The 20,368-nt window shown below is 39.9% G+C and overlaps 2 protein-coding genes and 2 pseudogenes across 2 annotated transcripts; all 4 read left to right on the forward strand.

The window, feature by feature from the left end:
- Positions 1 to 69: 69 nt before the first annotated feature.
- On the forward strand, positions 70 to 14,154 carry LOC131782727 (uncharacterized). Its single transcript, XM_066165937.1, has 7 exons — positions 70 to 745; positions 2,544 to 2,591; positions 2,879 to 3,253; positions 3,586 to 3,810; positions 4,180 to 4,410; positions 10,654 to 11,358; positions 12,419 to 14,154. Exons 1-7 carry the CDS (start codon positions 190 to 192, stop codon positions 12,820 to 12,822), a joined length of 2,544 nt encoding a protein of 847 aa, XP_066022034.1. The 5' UTR covers positions 70 to 189; the 3' UTR covers positions 12,823 to 14,154.
- LOC136283358 (uncharacterized) lies at positions 6,598 to 8,287 on the forward strand (annotated as a pseudogene).
- Positions 13,812 to 15,299, forward strand: LOC136278875 (zinc finger protein 862-like). The gene is made up of 2 exons (XM_066162042.1): positions 13,812 to 13,883; positions 14,484 to 15,299. The coding sequence occupies exons 1-2, from the start codon at positions 13,812 to 13,814 to the stop codon at positions 15,297 to 15,299; spliced, it is 888 nt and encodes a 295-aa protein (XP_066018139.1).
- A 1,525-nt stretch (positions 15,300 to 16,824) lies between these two features.
- Positions 16,825 to 20,275, forward strand: LOC136278880 (uncharacterized; annotated as a pseudogene).
- The last annotated feature ends 93 nt before the right edge of the window (positions 20,276 to 20,368 follow it).

Genomic DNA, 20,368 nt, shown 5'->3' on the forward strand with positions numbered 1-20,368 from the left:
AACCGGAGTGCGCGTGCGCAGTTTTCTCGGAAATTAGTTGCGTGACTTGCATTGTCGTGATGTCTTGTATCCGCCATGTTGGATCTATAAAGAAATAACAGTTACGGGATTACTAAGCCTTTTGCGGAACCGTAAGAAAGAGAGCCTTCCGCAAGACAAGAAAAGAAGTGATATTGGCATAGATTTAAAATGTCCACCTCTGAATATAATAGTTTGCTCTTCGAAATAAGTGAAAGGATCGACGGACTTAATGCACTCCAACGTCTTGTTTTTATTTGCCGTGGGAAGCTAACCCAGTCTGGCAGTGGAAACGTACACGACGGACTGTCATTGTTTAAAGAACTAGAAGAACATGGTTATCTAGGTGTGGATCGCCTTAAACTCATGAAAGAGCTGTTGAAAAGTGTTAAGGAATGGTCTCTGTTTGGAAAAGTTAAAAAATTCGAGAATAAGCGTAAAGAATACAAAGGCTTGCTTGAAAAGATTATCTGTGCACTCGACGAACTCAATGATATGGAACGGCTGATCACATTATGTAGAGGAAATATTCGTGATGGCAACATTGGTAACATTGTTGATGTTCGCTCCTTGTTCGAAGAGCTTGAAAATCAGGAAACTCTGGGAATCGACTGCCTCGATGTCGTCAAGGTCATTCTAGCAGAAACGGGAAAGACCGATCTTTTCAAGGAAGTTAAAGAGTTTGAAGAACGAAGAGACCAGGAGGATGGATTCGAAGCAAAGAAAGGTATTTAGTTCTCTGTTTTCTTCATTCTTATAAAAATGGCAGGACTCACAGAAGGTAACTATTGGATCATAGTGGAGTTCTGCGAAAGCGTGATCCTACAAAATTCAATTGTCCTCCACGAGATCTGTAGAAAGGTTAATTTTTTTACGGTTGGTTTGGTTTCTATTGTAGTTCGAAAACATTCCCATTGGACTGAATTTTGTATCGGTAACTGAGTTAGTGGTTGGCGTTCAGAATGAAGGGCAATGTTTGTGTTAGTCTTAGAGTAAGTGGGAAGTTAGTGCTAGAGTGTTCCTATATTAATCCGGCCCTAACTTAAGTATATGGAAATCAAGAATGGTAGACATCACCCTGCAAGCGGCCGGACCCTCTCTTGTGGTGATGTCAACAAGATCCCACGTATGTTCCTGATAGAATATGAAAAGCTTCGTATAACTATCTTGCTTTTGCCTTTTACAAACTATAGCTACACCAGCCAAAACCTAGCGAGGAAATATAATGTTTACTCCACGCTCTGCTTCACTTCTGGGCACTAAAACGATACGAAATGTGAGACTATTTATTTTCTTTCGTTGACACATAATAGTCTAGAAGTCTGAGTGTTTCTTTGGTGTTTTTTCTTGTTCATAAACTTGTTTGATCCACTTAGAGCTCAAACTTTTACAAAGTGCGTGAACTTTTCAGATATTTTGCTTCGAATTGGCTAAAATCGATTGATAGCTTCGATATGCCGTTATTATCTTCGCCATCAAACAACTGATTGTGTTTTTAAAGCTTACATTCAGATTTGAAGAAACAAATTGCGATTTTAAATGCTAAACAAACTGGTGTATTTAGAATAAATCGAGTAATATTCTGAATGATAATCCCTAACCCCAAACAATTTCGTGGCTTTAAAGATCAGAAAACCTAAATTTTATGAGAGGAGCGTGGCGTGACATCCCGAAGAGCACATGCGAGACCAAACGAGAGATAACTGCTAACTGGGGCTTATGTTTACGTTATACGGGGATGTTAAATTCTTGGACAAAGTAGCCTATTCCAACCTTGATCCTTGATACAGATAAGAAGGGAAGGAAGGCTTCAACTATTGCATATCTCAATGGACAAAATAAATCCCTGTGATCATATTGCTCCTCACTGTGTAAAATTCAACACATTTTATAATAAAGTTCGGACATAACGCGCGCTGTTATTGTTATTTCTAGGTTTACTACGTACATAAGAGAAGCTCAAGGCTGCACACTCCATTTCCGAACGCCCGATCCCAGAAGCGAAAAATCCCACCTCAAAATGACCGGGTGGCCATTAATCCAACTCAGAACCTCAGCACATATATTGTAGTTTCATTTCAATTCACTACCGACTCAATCCTCCCTGTGAAACCGACGCTAAGCCGCAGTTTGATTCCAATTTTCCGGTTTAGACGTTTCTAACGACCCACATACACATTTACCACGACACACGAGCACAATCAGCCCAGACACAACCGTTGAAAACCAGCTAGGTTACCCTGCCTCCTTTGAAAACTGGGCCTCGCTGGGGACCACACCGTCACTTATCATCAACAAATTGTTTTAGAGTCACGGGTCCCCTCCTGTCTAATCGACCAAGAGGTCATTGTTTTGATCGGCCAATCGAATTCGCCTCCGGAAGTGTTTACAAATTCAAAATAGTTTCGAAGCATTGATGCATACTGCACAGCTGATCTCGAACCATGGTTCTAAAACAATTGCCAACAAATAGACGGTTCACTTGTAAATTTTGTCCAGCTGACTTTCTGTTTGTTATGTTCTAGCACAAGCAGCGGCTCTTGCATCATCCGTCAGAAATTCACTCATTGGAGGTAGGCCGTATCTTGTTCAATTTTAGGGGCGACTTTGATATAGACTACAAACATGTTGCATGCTCTAGTTCATCCAGCGGTGGATAATATTGTCCACTGAATAATTCTCTAACCGATGGATAGTACAACACATTTTGTTAAAATTATCTTTGAGATAGCTTTCTCTTCCATTTGAACAACTGGGCCCACATGTGCAGTCATTAACTCTTATATAAATGAGGCTAACTAATCCGTCACTTTTCCTTTAAGTTGTACTTAGCCGATGACTCATTCTTGTTGTCCCCTAGTGGTAAATATGAAGACTGTATTCAAGTTGTTTGCTGGTGGTTTAGTAATCGTTTCCGCCTCGGAGGTCTTGAGTGGTTGGTCCTCATATGAGCAGCTTGTCGCTGCTGTACAGAGCTGTGTGCTTCCAGCTGGTACAAACCTGGTTCAAATCACAGACGGCTGTGTGTGCCTCACAGTTCAAGCTGAAAGTTTATCAGCGCTTACAAACTTGTGGAAATTATACCAGGATGGAACTCTTCAGAAACGCCTGTACGATTTCTTTGTCACTGATGAGATGAGAAGACTGGCCGAGGGGGAGGATGTGGAGGTGAATGTCACCATCGAAGAAGAAGAATATCAGAAAGCTTGTGTCGAGCTCATACAAGGGGCCCAAGGTGACCTTGCATTGCTATGTTTGACTCATTTTTTAGCGAATTTATGAGCCCGGATTTCCATACGGATCGTGTTAAGTGTTCGTTGATGCATATCTTTTTTCGTTCCGCATATTAATGTATTTGTGGCTGTTCACCAAATAGATTGTCAACCTTACCACCCTTAATCTTGCAAGTCCGAAATAAGATACTGGCGCCATTTTTCAGCAATTTAAATAAACTTTTTATCTGTTCCTTCTGCTTATTTATAGTGCGTTCATTTGAAGTCAAAGTTATCGTGCTAATAATATAAGTTTTAAAGTTACCATTATTGATTTTTATTCTACTAATTTTAGGAGGTGCAACGATTGACAGTGTTGAAAGAAAACGGCGAAACTCTGATTCAGCTGTGTATTTCAACGCAAAAGAATTACCATTGTCAAGGCTTGAATGTCTAGAAACAGAATTAAAATATCTCCACAACAGAATTACACTTTTGGAGGAAAAAAACCAGAATTTGGGATCGCACTCTTTGGAAAAAGTGGACATCGCACCTTTAGGATCATACGATGAAAGTTTTGGTAAGAACTGATTGTGAATTCAACACTATAGGACTAAGGTGTTGTTGTTTGTTCGTTTGTCTGGTTGTTTTATGTTTTTCCGTTGTCATGAATTACCATCCTCGGCATTTCGTTTTGATTGTTATGTTACCGAGTTCCCAAAAAAATGAAAACGTAGATCACCGCTGAAAACCGCCTTGGCGAGTTTGGTTCCCTCATTACACATTATTATTGTTATTATTATTATTATTATTATTATTATTGTTATTATTATTATTATTATTATTATTATTATTATTATTGTTATTATTATTATATTTATTATTATTATTATTATCATCATTATTACCATAGTTATCACGGCTCTAACTGTGAGGTAATCTGTCTTAGATTACAAACCATGGGGCCCCACGACAATGGAGAAAGACATTTTAAAGATGGAAGGATCAGAAAGACGCGAGAGTAAACAAGCAATGAAATTTATGGGCGCAGAAAAAATGGATCTTGTACAGAGGTATATAGAAAATGTGCAAGAGACATATAGCTTGACGACTGAGGCAAGTGACAGTGGTTTGGGAGCACGCACTGCTGTGTCCAAAGAGGAAACAGAAGACGTGAGAGGTAAAACTGATTTAACTCTCGTTTCGGTTGTTATTTTTAATGAAACAATGTTAACGGTGACTCGTTGCAAAGAGCAAAGGGGGAAAGGAAGAGGGTTGTCAATCACAGCTTATTGCGAGAAGTCAAATCCAAATTTGCGTTTGAAGAAGAAAGAAGTATTTTCATTTTTGTTTTCATTTTAATTTACACGCAGTTTTGGGCGTAGCACTCGAGCTGCAAAAGAGAACATCAATATTGCTTTTCGTTTATCCAATGAAAATAAACTTATAAGAAGACCAACATAGGGTACGGCCCATTACCGTAATCACTGCCTTTGCAAAAAATTGTTCTCTTCTGAAAAGATGTGGCCCACTTTTCACCCCGTCGACAGCCATTTAGGCCGTTCATGCAGCCAAAATAATCACTCGACAACGACTATTTAATCCCCGACAGACGAATATTATACTGCGTGGTGATTCGCCTAGGCAGAAAACCATCGACAACTTTTAATGCGCTTAGGGAAAACACAAATGTTTCCAACAATAAAGGTGAACGTTTTAAGAGTGAATGTCTCTAAAAATCAAAGAAAAATAACAAAATCGCGGACATGGTAAAAAAAATCGTTTCGTCCCATTTTTTGTCTACAGGTAGCTATAGGTACTACTTAAAGTGAAGTGAGGTTAGTTTCTGTAAATATTCATTTTAACGGAAATAAACCGATATTAATTGCATGATCGAAAATGAGTGCCTGCGAGCTCTAAATTATGCAGTTTTCAGCCCGTCCTTGCATGAACTAAAATGCAACAGCAGGACTTCTCTAGCCATAAATATATACATGTGGCCTTCCATTACCAAGGTATAGTGATATTTTTTGTATCGTGTCCTTCCTGACGAAACCACGGGTTAATTACCAGTGTACGTGTTCGCCATTTTTAATTCATGCCAAACCCGGCCTAATGTAGTGTGGCAAAAATACATGTGGTAGTTTCTCCAAATCTTCAGCAATACTATCACGAGGGCTTATAAGGTGGGTCTTCAAATTCATCGTTTCATTCTTCTGGTATCTTCTTCTGTTTTGATGTACCAACCAACCAAACTTCGCTAAAATTGTAAATGGCGCCATATTGAAATGAACAAAATCAACATTGCAATGACACAAGCAAAGCATTATTTGAGTCGCAGCCGCACTTAGCTTTTTATTTTTGCTTTGACATCAATAGTTCCTTACCTTAGAAATCTTTTATAGGCCCTTGTTATTCCGCTTGGAAGATATTTTCGAAATACTGTCCTTTGCAATTTGGTGTGAAGGGGGCCGACCGGCTAACTCATGGAAGCCACTGAGCCGGGATGAGTAAAATAAAGTTACTTGTTGTTGTCATTTTCTACAGCGTGTCACAACCCAGTTACGTTTAGTCTACTTTGATCCTAATTTTGGTTTTTTTTGACGTCTCACACAAAAAGGGTCCCGTACAAAACGGCAGGTAACGCTAGCGATTTGCCGGATTTTAATTTTTCACAGGTTCCTGTCACTCTGCGTGACATATGATAATCTGTCACGTAACGAGATCAACAAACAATTCATTCTGCCTCACATATAAGATCTAAACAAATATATTGCCATCATGAACGAGAACGATACAACAAAGAAATAAACTTTAAAAAATTTCACAAATATAAACCGTACAGTGAAAACCTTATGGAACGAAAATAACGATACAATTTTCCCACGGAAAACAAATGTGATCAGTTAACGAAAGTAAACTAAAAACAGAAGCGTGGGAAGGGGAATAAAGACAACGGTTGCTTTACCTCCAGCAGAAAAAGAATGTCTTAATCTTTACTTGATATTGTAGGTGGCGTTTGTGGCGCAGAGGAAGCCACAAGCGTTTTTTACAATTTTCAGGTGTTGAGACAGAGATTGAACTTATCTTAGCAAGAAGCGGGATTTTCGTGAAGCCTGATACACGGAGGAGCTGCTCCTCTTCCAAACCAGGAGAAAAGGAGAATGAGAATTGAACCTGTAAGATTAGAACATTTTGTTTCTTTCATAACGAGTCCACACGTTACTCAAGATGTTCCTTTCGGGAAAAACTTCTAAAATTGTCGACTGGCGAGATCATAAAAACACCCAATGTTATCAGAACAATGATACCAGAGCGTATTGTCCAATAGTATCAACAATACTGCTGTGAAACGAACTTTGAGCCCATGAGTAAGAAAACTCTTCAGAGAGTTTGGGCCGTGTGTTCTTCATCTGTTCGCAAGTCTCTGCAAGGACTTGATAACTTTTCAGCATCAGGAATGGAAGCAGTTGATGCTATAGAAAAACTCGTAGACAAGCTTGTTGACTGTGGCAAGACTCAGCAATGAGCGAGGGAAATTAAGCAGCAACTTCGTTTTTCGAAGCAGTACCTAAAGGGCGACTACAAGGTGGGTGCATATTTTATAATTATGCGTTGCCTTTGCAGAGGTGATGTAATAAACTTCTTACTATGATTCACGGCTACCTCTTTCTTTCTCTCCAAGTCTTCTTTATGCTTAATTGATGAAACAACAGTTTACAATTCACTGTAATACGCTTAAACACATGTATACAACGCTGAGAATCAATTAAGTAATATTTTTGAAATGTCGATCATATGCGCATGCAATGCTTTATAAATATACACTGAATCACGCGCTTGTCATTTTATTTTTTATTTTAGGTACATGCAGTGGAGGCCTCAAAGGTTCCCGATCATTGTCAAATTTACGCTCTAAGTGACCCGAGCAATGCTGAATTTCGGGGCTCCCGCGACCATCTCCACAATGAGTCATATGAGCAGTGTTATGAGTTACAGGAAGTATTGTGTACCATAGAAGATGAGTGTTCAAGTGCGCTCTCGTCAGCAGAAGATCAAGCTGACTTACAACTTACCATCAAACAGGCAAGGGATGATATCATTTGCTGGAAAGTCCATCAGCTACGTTCAGTCCACCAAGCTGAGGCGAAGCATTCAGTTTTAGCCAAACTCGACAGCCGATCGGTGTTGTTAGTCCAGGACTGGGCAATGAAATATACGCCCCGAAAATATCGAGAGGCACAGTCGGATTGGTTTGCGAAGCGAGGATTGCCATGGCACATTAGCGTTGCCATAAGACGGTCAGAGGGTTCTGAGCACTTTGAATCGCAGACACCTGTTCACGTATTTCAAAGCTGCGCTCAAGACAGTGTGACTGTGGCTTCGATAATGCTTGACTGCCTCACTACCCTGAAAAAGGAAATTCCAGAGCTGGAAATGGCTTATTAAAAACAAGATAACGCTGGCTGTTATCACAGCGGAAATTCAATCATCTCAGCTAAGCTGGCCGGTGATGCCATTGGAGTGGCTGTTGTAAGAAACGACTTTTCGGACTCTCAAGGTGGGAAGGGGGGATGTGATCGCAAAGCAGCAACAATCAAGGGAAGGTACGTTGGAAGGTACGTAAACGAAGACAGTGATGTCATCAACGCTCTACAGTTCAAAACAGCAATTGCAATTGAATCTGGCTAAGAAACCACAGGAGAGAAAGCAAGTTATGTTGCTGCCAAACCGTCAAGCACCTTTAATATCAAATGGGATGGCATAAGCTTACTCAACAACTCAACAAAAGTGAGTACGATGAAAGTGACACACGAGTGTGGAGAGCATTCAATGTGGGTTCCGGTAAAGTAGTGCCATGGGCCAAGTTCGAAGGAGTCATGAAGTAGCCCGAAAAATTGGAAATCCTAGACTCGCCATCGCAGAGTCCAAGTGGCGCACCGACGTTCAAGATTGTGAGACACCGACATATTAAGGAAAGCTCTGTCAAAGCAAATTTCTTAACTGAAAGTGAAAACCAAGATCGAAGCTGGGGGAACGTGCCATGTTTGTGGTAGACTTGTTTTTGACATGGCAGGAGGTACAATTTTTAAGCCCAGTTTTCTATAATGCTCAAGGAGGTAAACCAGCCCTATTGCATGGTTACAGAGCCCTGCACCTGCTTCACAGTTGCAGGAGGTACTGGTTATTTTAACTTCGGGAGTCCTTGATATCTCAACCTAAAAAAAATTAAATGGATAAATATCTGCTGTGAATGTGTGTGTGTATGTTTTAAGAATTAAATGAAAATTACATCAAGCAAAGTTCGAACTGAGACAAAACTTAAGTATTATAAATAAGCTTACCTGTAACCTCCATGGCTCTTCATTTTTTCTCTGTGATTTGTAGCTTCGAGCTCTAACAATTACTTCTGTATCCTGAGTTTTTACTGAAAGCAAAGTGCGAATATGGAAGTTTAATACACTATAGATTTTGCACTAGAGATTTCGAATGGCGAATCGTGCAATAAACGAAAAAAAAGCACCATCTAAGATGCTTAAAGAAGCATGCGTAGCGTGAAATCACACCAGTGTTGCAGTTAAATTTGAGACTGAAATGAAACTTTTACCTTTTTACCAATTTCAAAAAGGGAAGTATAGTGAACGGAAAAGCGATCCACAGGAAGTTTCGAAAACCATAAGCCTAGCAAGAGACCAAGCGGGGGGACGTCGATTTCAACCTGATGAAGTCCTTACGTCGCAGCAGATTAGTGGCTTCTTCAGCCGTCTTTCAGCAAAGAAGCGATTAGAAGTTACAGCCGCCGGTAACCGAGCAAAAGCTAGTGAAATCTCAGAAGTGGACATGGAGAGGGTCGACAAGGGTGAAATTTCCGCCGAAGCTGAGAGTCATCTATCTGCAGTGTGTGCAAATGTGATGAGAGATGTGGCTATTCAACATCCGATTGTATTTTTCGATCTAAACATCTGCGAACTTGTACAAAAACGTACACTCACAACTTTAAGAGTGGATAGGCTAAGAGACATGTGCATCGACCTTGGGCTGGATATTTCTGACATCTCACCTCAGAAGAGGAAAAAGCCATTCATCGCACGACTCACACAATTAGTCCAGGAGTGTACCTGCTCTTCCAAGTAACTGAGCACTGAACGTTTTACGAATAACTGATCTGCTGATTATAAAAGCGGTGCGTGTATTATTTACATGAAGGCGTTGCGTGACAGCAGAGTCCTACATATCGGATTTTAGTCACTCGAGCTCACCATTGCTTGTGAAACCTCCTTATCTTTATGTTGGACGATTTTCAGTAAATTCGAAACTGGCGAGTGCAGAAGGCGCAGAAGGGATGCAAATGCTCGAATCCATGTTCACCGGATGAGAAGTAAACGGAAACTAACGGCTTTGTGCCAAATTTAACCTTTTGAGTGCAATTCAACTGTTTAACCTGTTGTGTGTAGAATTATGCAGAATTATGGCGTGATTCTCAAAGGGTAGCAAAAGTCGAAAATTGTTTCTCCTGTCTCCGTATATAAAAATCAAGTGAAGTTATAGACATTTAATGTGTTTCTAGTCAAACTGACCAAAACAGTTATTTGTGTCCGACGCGTTTAATTTTGTTATTATGCATCTCATTATGGCGTCATGATAATTTAACCGAAATTCGGCTGGTGGTCATCTTTTGATAGTCAAAGGTCCCAAAGAAATAAAACCCACATCGTAAAGAACTATCTTTCAAGACTTCTTGGTAGTGTTATTGTAAACTTTGAGACACTACCACATGTATTTTTGCCAAGCTATTCTAGGCCACCTTTGCCTTAATTTCGAAAGGCCGAAGATGTCGTCTCTTAATAGGGACGTAGCTCCTCCAAGAATAACATGAGACAAAAACTATCACTTTGTCTCGATAATGCAAGTCCAACTCAATATTTCTATGACTAGAAAAGTCCTTCCGTTACATTTTTCTTAGCATGACAAGTGGCCGAAAAGTGCATAATTTCAGGATCGCGCTTGGTGAAATTTGAGCTATTTACCCCCGGAAATGTTAAAACAAATTATTCCCGTTGAAGTGCATATTTCAAAAATCTAACCCCATTTCCGTTTGTTTACTAGATAAGGCTACCCACAGGCAAAAAATGAACCAAATCGATTTTTGACCATGTCCGCGACTTTTTCGGTAATCTGTGATTTTTATTGACATTTGCTCTTAGAAACTGCTTCATTATTTGTTTTCTTTTGTGGACATTATTTGCCCAAGCATAAAAAAAAATGTCCCATCCATCAGAAAATGCTACATCACATCCCATCCATTATGAAAACAATCCGTCCGTCAAAGGTCGCTCTTCTCGGTCCCAAAGGTGGCCTTTGCGGAGAAATTTAACGTAATCAAATTTTTCTAATCGTTATTTTTCCTTTTAACCTTATTCAGATTCCAATACAATTTGCGTTAAAGATCTGAGGGAAGAGTCAATACATGAAGTGGATCGGAAACTTTCTGCTGATGAAGTTGGGTTGAATAGGGTTTTTCGTTTTTTCGGTCTTAAAGTGGACTTTAGACCTTCCAGTCATGTTTCTTGTATGAGGCAGCTTGCACATAACTTTCCAAACACTCCTGTTGATCTAATGAGGCAATGTTTCGAGGCACTTCAAATGTATGATCTTGTTGACCTTCTGGAGAAGGCGGTGAAAACAAGTTCACTTCGTCCTGTCCTTTCCTCGGGAGAAGTCGAGGCGTTACGCACCAGTAATCTTCCCACAAAGTCTCACAATAATGTGGTAGTACTGGTGGTAAATGACAGTGCGGACAAAGACCTCAATCAAAAGATTGAGGGATTTTTTAAAGAATTAAATTCACAGAACGATGTCACTGTAATTGGGTCGAAAGAAAAGCTCCAGGAACTGTGGGATTTGAAAGAGTCTTTGGAACACAGGCAATTAAATTTGCAATACCTAAGGCAAATGGTAAAATCTGAAGAGACCAAACGTTCAAATGAAGAATTTTTCATTAAATTTGAGTTTGAAATCGCACAGTTTGAAAAAAAAATAGCAACGCTTGTGGGGGAGCAAATGAAAGAGAATGAGGAGACTAAGACGATCATAACGTCTACAATGGACAACTGGATTCAGAATCAAGGTTGGTTGTAAACTACTTTCTAAGTATAACAGAGTATCGACTGTGTGTACTAGTTAATTATATCAAGGTTTGAAACACAAAAGAAACAAACCTCGAGGCTCATACGTCTGAGAGCAGGTTAAAGGATTCGAAACAACATCAGTTGAGGAATTGGCCCACGAAATAATCTTCATGACATGACATGTGATCTCGTTTCGTTATCATCTCGCCAAAGTGAAACATGCTAAACACAGGAACCAAAAGAACGGCGTAAAATAAATTTTAACTAGCATTGATTTTAATTCTACAGCGCGATAAGTGTATCTTCATTTCTCACTGGCTCAGTTAAGATGTTTCCTCATAAAAATAAGATGTCGAACAATTTTTTTTAAACTTTCCTCAAATGTCCCTCACCAATGTCTGGCCAAACTTACCCCATTTGTGCCTGTTCTGACACTAATCACGCGCGTCATTTCATCGGTTCACAGTACGTTTTGCTGCAGCTGAAAACAATGGTTTTTAAAGTAACACTTGAAAAATTCGCTAGGTAGAAAGTCTCGTGCGTATGAAACGATGTGCTATATAGTTTGTGGGGAAATCACGCAAATTTAAACGACATCGACTCAAAAAGTTCCCGAGCCGTTCCTTTCAATGTCATAATTTGCATAGTTTTAACCATCTTTTTTCCCTTAGAATAATTTTTTGTTAATGCCCCAATTTAAAGGGGATAATTTGTACTCCAAAATTACGCAATAGAAAATATAGGTCACCGTGCTCGTTCAAGAGCTAAAAACTATCGTATCTTTTTACCTGGTCTATTAATTAAAAAAGAATACCATGTTGTCACAATGCGCGCGCTTATTAGCCTGATTACGTGATTCCTATGCGCAGTACAGAATGCGCTGTGCAATACTAAGGAATCACCTTAACACCCCTTTGTCCAGGTCAATGAGAGAAGGATTATGCATAAATTATTTGTCAGTGACGCAAAATCTTATCGGCTTATCGTCGTCAGCAATTGCATTGCTTTTCTTAGTCTCTGTTCTTTTTATTTATATTTTGTTGTATTTTCGTTCAACAGAGAAATTCACCGCGATTTTTCTAGCTTTCATCATCGATGAAAAGAAATCAATTTACGATTATGATGTTTTATCAGAATGTGTGGCGTCCAAGTTGTCATCGCTTCCATATCACACGAAAATCGTGGTTGGTGCTCCCAGGAGGATAATCATTGATGACTTTCCTGAGATGCTATCTATTGGTTCTCCAGGCAAGCCAATTAGCCCCTCGATCTTCAATTCGATGATTGAGGTTTTCATCAAGCGATATCACAAAGTGGATCTCGTTTCAATGATGAGAGAATTATTAAGAACGCGGCCGGAAATAGTTTTTAAGCTAGATATGGATGACAATCTTTCTACTCTTCCAAGTTTTGAGAAAAGGAAAGAACAAGAGCTCGAGCGACATTTATCATATGTGGATTAAACGAGACACTATTTGAAATAAGAAACATTATCAACAACTAATAAGGGACCGGTCATCTGATCATTATTTATCGCCAAGGGGGTGGGGGGGGGGGGGGGTAAGAGGATTTTTTGTTGCGTCACAATGAAATTTACCTGATCCCCCCTCAAGGCTTTGTCGTATTCATATGATCCCCGCCTCATTGGCAGTCAGTTGACTGATCTCCAATCCGTTCCCCTTTAAAAAAGAGTAATAAATTAATCTTTCCAGAATTCTCCACTACTCCTCCCCAGGTGATAAATAATTACTGGTGCCCGACAGAATATTACGCGCCATCCTATAGTTGTATTTTTCTTGTTTTCAAGCATCAGGGTTATTCAAATTTTTATTCCTATATTAGGGAGGAAATGCTATTTATATTCAAAGATGTTTATTATGCAGTTGCGGACAAATTTATTTGCAAATGCATAACAAATGAAACCTGGAGAAGGAATGTACCTGAATCTCCTTTCAAGGGAATCTTCTCAAAACGGTTTTTTTTGTTGTTGTAATTATCCTCTCGGTAGTTTGAGTCGATGTTGTCTCTTACTTAGAGCTGAGCAGTAGAGTTGCAGTGGTATCATAACGCGAAACTAGAATGAACTCGAGCACGCGCGCACGCAAGACAGTTTTCTCTTTATTGGCATTTACATCTTTCGTTGACTTCTCCAAGCAAAGGAAAAATAAAAACCACTAGCATCTATAGAGGTGGCCTCTTATGAGTAAGATAATGATAGATAGCTTTTTAAGTTGGTAGGTTGGTGGATGGGTACAGAATTCATAAAGCTGACATTTATTACACGATGTAACCGAACATCCAAAGCTGATTTATACAAACAAACAATAGATCAGATAACCATATTAAAATACTTGGTAGGAACAGATTATGATGCAAAATTCAGCTTTAGAGACTAGTTTAGATGGGTTAATTGGAATTTTTGAAACAATACGACAACACTATTCAGTAGAAAATGACTTATAATAAGTGGCGCAGAGTATTACTAGCATTTATTGTTGTGCAGATTAGTAACTGCGAAAAGGCAGTAATTCCTTTAACGAGATTTAAAAACGCATTTTAAGCAAGGTTCAGTTTTGTTTTTAGTCTAAGCAGTGATCAAGTGAGAATCCACAAAGAATTTAAAAGCAAAACGATCAGGGTTTTCATTTGAGGCCGGAGGCCGGACGTTTCGTCCGGTCGTTTGCCATTCCACGTCCGGTACTTTGAGATCAATATTGGCGATTTTTTTTTACTACTGTATTATATATTTTTCTTACTAAGGCATCTCATGAACATACTGACTAGAGGATAACAGAATAATCAATTACATTCTTCAAAACGGCCATATAACTCTTTTTTCTTTGCTTATTGAGCAGCGGGATATTTTATTGGTTTCCCCTCTTCATTTAAACGGAATTGAAGTGACTATTTCGTTCTCATTCCTGCTGACAAGGAAGAGAACAAGGGAAAAGAGCGCAAGAAAATTTTCGAAGTTGTTTATTGGCTAGCTAAAGAAGAGTTGCTAAACAGAAAGTTGTCCTCGGTTCTTGAGATGATAAAGAAGATTGCTGGAGTTGATCTGAAACGTCAGTTCCCCTACTCGTCAAAGGGAATTGAAAGATAGCTGTTTTTAACTCTTGCACAGGTTTTCAAAGAAAAGATTAAAGAAAAGATTGGTAATGGCGTTTATGGCATCCTCACTGATGAGGTCACCGACATCTCTTTGACGCAGCAGCTTGTAACTTTTATCCAGTATTATGACAGTCAAAGCTGTACCACCACCACCAGTTTCCTTGCAATATCAAACACACTGAAAGGCAACAACTCGGCAGATGCGCCACAGTTCAAAAATGTACTCCTCGAACAGTTGCAATCCGTTAGGTTAGAGGTACAAACCAAGCGCAGCTTTGTCTCTGACGGTGCGTCTGTTATGGCTGGGGCCAGAAACGGGGTGGCAAAGCTTCTAAAAGATGAGAACCCATTGATCCTGTCTTTCCACTGCTTAGCACACAAACTTGCTCTTGCTTGTGCTAGCTCTGCAGATACCCTTGACTACATTGCTCACTGTGAACTACAGTTACACCAGTTGTGGAAGCTATTCGAGAATTCTGCAAAGCGCACTGCAACGTATCTTAAAGTGCAAGAGAGTACAAAGAATCGTACACTAAATTCGGCGGGGAGGAAGCAGGTAGCAAAAAAGCTGAAGAAGGCTTGTCGTACACGCTGGTTGTCGTTAGATAAATCGGTAGAGGCGGTATTTACGGATTTCTGCGCAGTAATCGAAACGCTGGAGCAGCTTAAAACTGAACCAACGGGATCAGCAGCGGATGGTCTCCTGAAAAGAATGAAAAAGATGAAATTCATCGGCACCATTTACATCCTCCACGATGTCTTGCGTTTTCAACGAGGAAACGTAAACTTCTCACACCTGCTTCCTGCAATCAAGGCCAAACAGGCTTAAAGAGGACAAAGAATGTTTGAAAAAGCTGCAGAACGACCTCGCTCAGAATGGAAGGCTTCACCGTTGTGGTTTAACGCTTTCAGACAACAAGATGCAAGAGCTGTGTTCTCTCATGAACCGCTACATTGTGGCCCTGCAAGACAATATCAACAATCGCTTTGAACCCACTTTGCCACAAGTTAGCGCCTTTTCCATCTTCGATATCGCTGATCTTCCAAATGAAAGTGACCCGGGATTTGAAGACTATGGCCAGGCAGAGATAAAAATCATCAGTAACCACTTCTATGGAACAAAAGAAGAAGAGGAAAAGAAAATGAAGTCTGCAAAATTACTCGCACAATGGGAGAATTTCAAGTTTGAAATGGTTGCTTGGAAGAAACAAGTGCCGCAAACTCTGTTGCAGCCGAATGACAGAAGCCCTGAAGATACCAACATTCTCACCACAACAGACTGGACCTTACAAAGGTTGCTTGCGCGGCGTAAGACCTACCAGGATACCTATTCAGAACTTCTTATGGTGGCGGAAGCTGCATGGACGATGCCCCTTAGCAATTGTTGGCCTGAAAGAGGTGGAAAGGCTATTAAACGCATCAAAACAAGAATGAGAAGTCGACTCACTGATGACATGCTAAATGCACTTATGCATGTGAGCATCAATGGCCCATCGTTTGGGACAGAGGAGTGTACTGACATAGTCCAAAGGGCGGCAGAAATCTGGTTGTCCGCAAAGAGCAGACGTAAGCCTCGTTCACCAAAGGAAAGCAAGGTACTCATTATTTTGACACAACCTTGTAACATAACGGTACATTTTTTCCTGAATAGTGATGCAGTGTATTGTATGGTCATATGCTCACAACAATACGGTTTAAATTTTGCAGGTGCCTGAAGTTGAGTCGGTCAGTGAAACACGTGCTTCAGAGGGAGAGAGGCTGAGTGGCAATCAAAGTCAAGAGGCTGTAGATGAAATTGAAGACCACGAGGTTGATGCTGATGCCCGCACTGAAGAGGTCAGTTACACGACTAAAGCTATTCACGTTAAGAGTCATTACCTAATCGCTTTTTTGCGAGCTTCAAAAGTGTTTTAACTGAACCAAGCTGCTGCTAAAACTTAAAATATCTGAGTGCTTACTCGGTTGCTATTCATTTCTTTCTCTCACAGGAGGTAGAAATAGCCACAGCTGCTCTTGGGCTTTGCGAGGTGGACTGTGACACAGACAGTGATGATTCAGCTTTTGGCTCGGACCTTGATGAATAGCCTACACTCTTGATGAATGGACTACAACCCAAGTTACCAAACATCTTTTTTGAAAATCAAATAAATTCGCAATGATGAGCCAATGAAAATTCTGTTGTTGCCATTCTCCCTCCCCCTCCCCCTACCAACTGACCATTTTCATTCAGTAATTTACTTTTTAAAGAGAATTTTAGTGAGCGCCAGCATTGCCTAGGAAACTGTTTCCTTGGTTCCAGAAACGCTGGAAATGGCGTTTCTGAGTATTCTATTTTAAAAATTTCCTGGGGGAGCATGCCCCCAGACCGCCCTAGGTGCTTCGCCTTCTTTTGCCAAGAAAACATTCACGTCCGGTGCTTTCAGAAGTATGTCCGCTACTTTACAAAACAGTTGAAAACCCTGAAAATGATGAAAATTCTTTGCAAATCAGCTGAATTGAACTGAGATTAATGCATTTACCCTTCCTTCAATCTCCTTGTCACGCTGTTTGTTTTTCCCCAACGTGCTTTGTTATTGCATGCATTTTTCCTTTCGTTTCTCTCTACACCACCATTCTTAGTGCTCCTCGGTTTCGAAAATATTTTATCAAGTCGCTCTTTAGGAACATTTGAGTTCTTTTACCATGCATGTAAGATGACCGATCGGTTTTACCGATATTCTATTTTTTTTTCATTTTTATAAAGATATATATTTGATTAGCTCTGACAGATTTATACAAAAGGTTATATAGTAGGAACTGTAAGAGGCTAGGAATAAGCCAACTTTCAAAAAAAGAAAAATTATAATAAATAACCGAAGGGAAAGCGAGGAAATTTGCAGTTAATTTTACTGCTTACTGACTGACTTTCATTTATTCTTAACCGTTTACTGCTTCCTGTGACGGATGATGGTAAAGGAGTGGCTATTTTAGTATTTTCGAGTTCAAAGATCTGGAACGGCTCATCTCAGTTTGCAGAGGAAAGTTATCGGAAGAAAATGAAAGCCTTCTTGATGATGTTCGCTCGTTATTCAAGGAACTAAAAACCAGAATATTCTAGGTCTTGATCGTCTTGATATTTTAAAGGATATCCTCACCGAAACGGAGAAAAGGATCTACTCAAGAAAGTGGAAGAGTTCGAGGAACGAAGAAATTAGGAAGATGAGTTTGAGAGGATGAAAGGTATTTGTTTTATCATTTTTGCTGTACCGAAGTTTGTCGCGTTTCGGCACTTTATTATATAATATGATGGAACCGGCTCATTACGGATACGTAAAGAACACTTTTTTGAATCAAATTTGGCGCCCAAACATTGTTACAGTGGAAGGTACTTTAAAAATCCGAGTGCCAATCTATTGAATTGTTGCGCTGTGTCGAAGTCATGGCTTCCAGTTTAAATGGCGGTTTGGGTCTGAGATTCGTATGGCTTTTCATTCCGGCCATTTCGCGCTTTGAAAGCTTCGACCAGCAGTTTTCCCCAAGCACATCAAGTTTCCCAAACCATAGTTCCGTACTCTGAGCCCAAGATAAACCAAGCGTGGGGTCGATGATCTGTAAAGGTGTTTTGGATCATATTTGGATTAGCTGAGATCCTTCGATTCTTCAAATTACCAAATGTGTAGGACTGTCGGTCAATTCGTTTAGTGAAAACTTTGACCGACTGCCAGTCATTTAGCCACAGCGTTATGAACATGTGTAACTCGAACGAATTTCAAGCTGTTCTGTAATTTACAATTTCAGTTGTCCAACATCTCTTGAAATTTCCTTCATAATTTTGCTTTGTATATCCGACAAACTTCTTCGGTTCCGTAGATATTAGATTCAATTAATTGATCTATTCTGCTTGTGGGTACGCCGGTGAAAAAAGTCGATTTGCAGGTCATTCGACGCAATTTTTCTTCCTTCCCTAGGCCTAGAACCTGTCACACTTCATTGTTTTTACGTGATAGTATCCCCGTACTCTAGTCAGCTGGTACAAATTACACGTGATCAGTGCGTTTAGATGCCAACTTGATTGCGAGCATTTTTTCTACACGCTTTAGAGATTCTTTTTTATTCCACTGTCATGTGTAGTCTATGATAGAATGCCAACAAAGAGATGGTTCACTTGTAAATTTTTTGCAGCTGACTTTATGTTTGTTCTCTTCTAGCACAAGCAGCGGCTCTTGCATCATCCGTCAGAAATTCACTCACTGGAGGTAGGCCGTATCTTGTTAAATATGAGGGGTTCTTTGACACGACTTTGATATAGACTACAAATATGTTGCATGCTCCGATTGACCCAGGGGTGGGTAATGTTTCCGACTGAATAATTCTCTCACCGGTGGATAGTACAGCACTTTTTGTTAAAATTATCTTTGAGATAGCTTCTCTTCTCCTTAAACAACTGGGCCCACATGTGCAGTCTTTAACTCTTATATAAACGAGGCTAGCTAATCCGTCACTGTTCCTTTTAAGTTGTACTTAGCTAATTATTCATTCTTGTTGTCCTCTAGTGGTAAATATGAAGACTGTATTCAAGTTATTTGCTGGTGGTTTAGTAATCGTTTCCGCCACGGAGGTCTTGAGTGGCTGGTCCTCGCCAAATGACCAGCTTATCGCTGCTGTACAGAGCTGTGTGCTTCCGGCTGGTACAAGTCTGGTTCAAATCACTGATGGCTGTGTGTGCCTTGCAGTTCAAGCTGAAAGTTTACCAGCGCTTAAAAACTTGTGGAAGTTATACCAGGATGAATGAGTGAATGTCACCATCGAAGAAGAAGCTTGTCTCGAGTTGATGAATGGAGCTCAAGGCATTATTGTACGTTGCACAGTTGTTTTCTTGTTACTGTCGCCTGCCCTTCTTAGTCAGCTAAAACGTTTTTAGCGTTCAGTCGATGAATGAGTGAAAGGTCATGAGAGACTAGTGCAGTCGTGTTAGAGTTCAGCGTAAACCTTGCCCTTTCTCTAGTGAATTGATACATTTATCAAAAGTTACAATAAAGTAACAAAGGCCTATAATTCATGGTACGGTGTGCTATGTACTATGTAGTTTCGTTTGATATTCCCCAGCGTAACCATAAATTATAGCCATAACCATAAGGCGTATGAATCCACGACCGGAGAACATGCATTAACGTCTGAGTGAACTTTATATGGGTTAGATTTTATGCCTAATACGTCTACTTTAGATTTCTTCTTCTTTCGACTTCTACCAATGCTAGTTTTTTTTAAATCTCTAAAATGCTTTTGTAATATGAACTTTGGGAATCTGTGACTAGCCACACGCTATGGATTTCATAAAGTGTGATGAGTGTTAATTATGACTGATAATGATATATTTTCAACACCTTTGAGAAATTAACCACAAAAAAATCCATATCTGTTGACACCTTTTTGATCGCTTTCACCAAATCTGTCTCCCTCAGATCATAACACTTAGTAATGATTTAGTATGTTGTCATGGTCTGCGCAAACACTACTTCCTCTTTTTCTTTTGATTAGTTTGTTTGCCTGTTTTTGTTTTGTTCTGTAGAAGCTGAACTCACTGGACGAGGGGAACGAACCCGGAGAAACTCTGATTCAGTTCTGTATACTAGCGTCACGGAGGAACTGTCAATGTTAAAGATCAAATGCATCCAGGCAGCATTTAATCAGAGAATGGCAGTTATGAAGAACAAAATTGAAGAAGTCTCTTTGAAGGTTTTTGGATATCATTGTGCTAAGAGGCAGCAAATCACATTCAGGAAAATACCCGACGAGCTCGAAGGTAACGATGTGAATAGTGTATGAGTACATATCACAGCATACCTGAAAGCTTAAAATCGATCTGAAGCGCATAGAAGAACATGAGTGTGATTCTTTCTCCGACACTAAAGCGCCAGA

Source organism: Pocillopora verrucosa, chromosome 1, assembly GCF_036669915.1.
Source record: "Pocillopora verrucosa isolate sample1 chromosome 1, ASM3666991v2, whole genome shotgun sequence".
Taxonomy (NCBI): domain Eukaryota; kingdom Metazoa; phylum Cnidaria; class Anthozoa; order Scleractinia; family Pocilloporidae; genus Pocillopora; species Pocillopora verrucosa.

What these genes read in the sequence shown, in the direction of transcription:
- LOC136278875 (XM_066162042.1), top strand. Translation starts at nt 13,812, where the DNA reads ATGACTTATAATAAGTGGCGCAGAGTATTACTAGCATTTATTGTTGTG. An exon ending in TTAGTAACTGCGAAAAGGCA is followed by an intron (nt 13,884 to 14,483) that starts GTAATTCCTTTA and finishes ACTCTTGCACAG; the next exon opens with GTTTTCAAAGAAAAGATTAA.
- LOC131782727 (XM_066165937.1), top strand. Translation starts at nt 190, where the DNA reads ATGTCCACCTCTGAATATAATAGTTTGCTCTTCGAAATAAGTGAAAGG. An exon ending in CAGAAATTCACTCATTGGAG is followed by an intron (nt 2,592 to 2,878) that starts GTAGGCCGTATC and finishes GTTGTCCCCTAG; the next exon opens with TGGTAAATATGAAGACTGTA. An exon ending in GGAAACAGAAGACGTGAGAG is followed by an intron (nt 4,411 to 10,653) that starts GTAAAACTGATT and finishes AACCTTATTCAG; the next exon opens with ATTCCAATACAATTTGCGTT.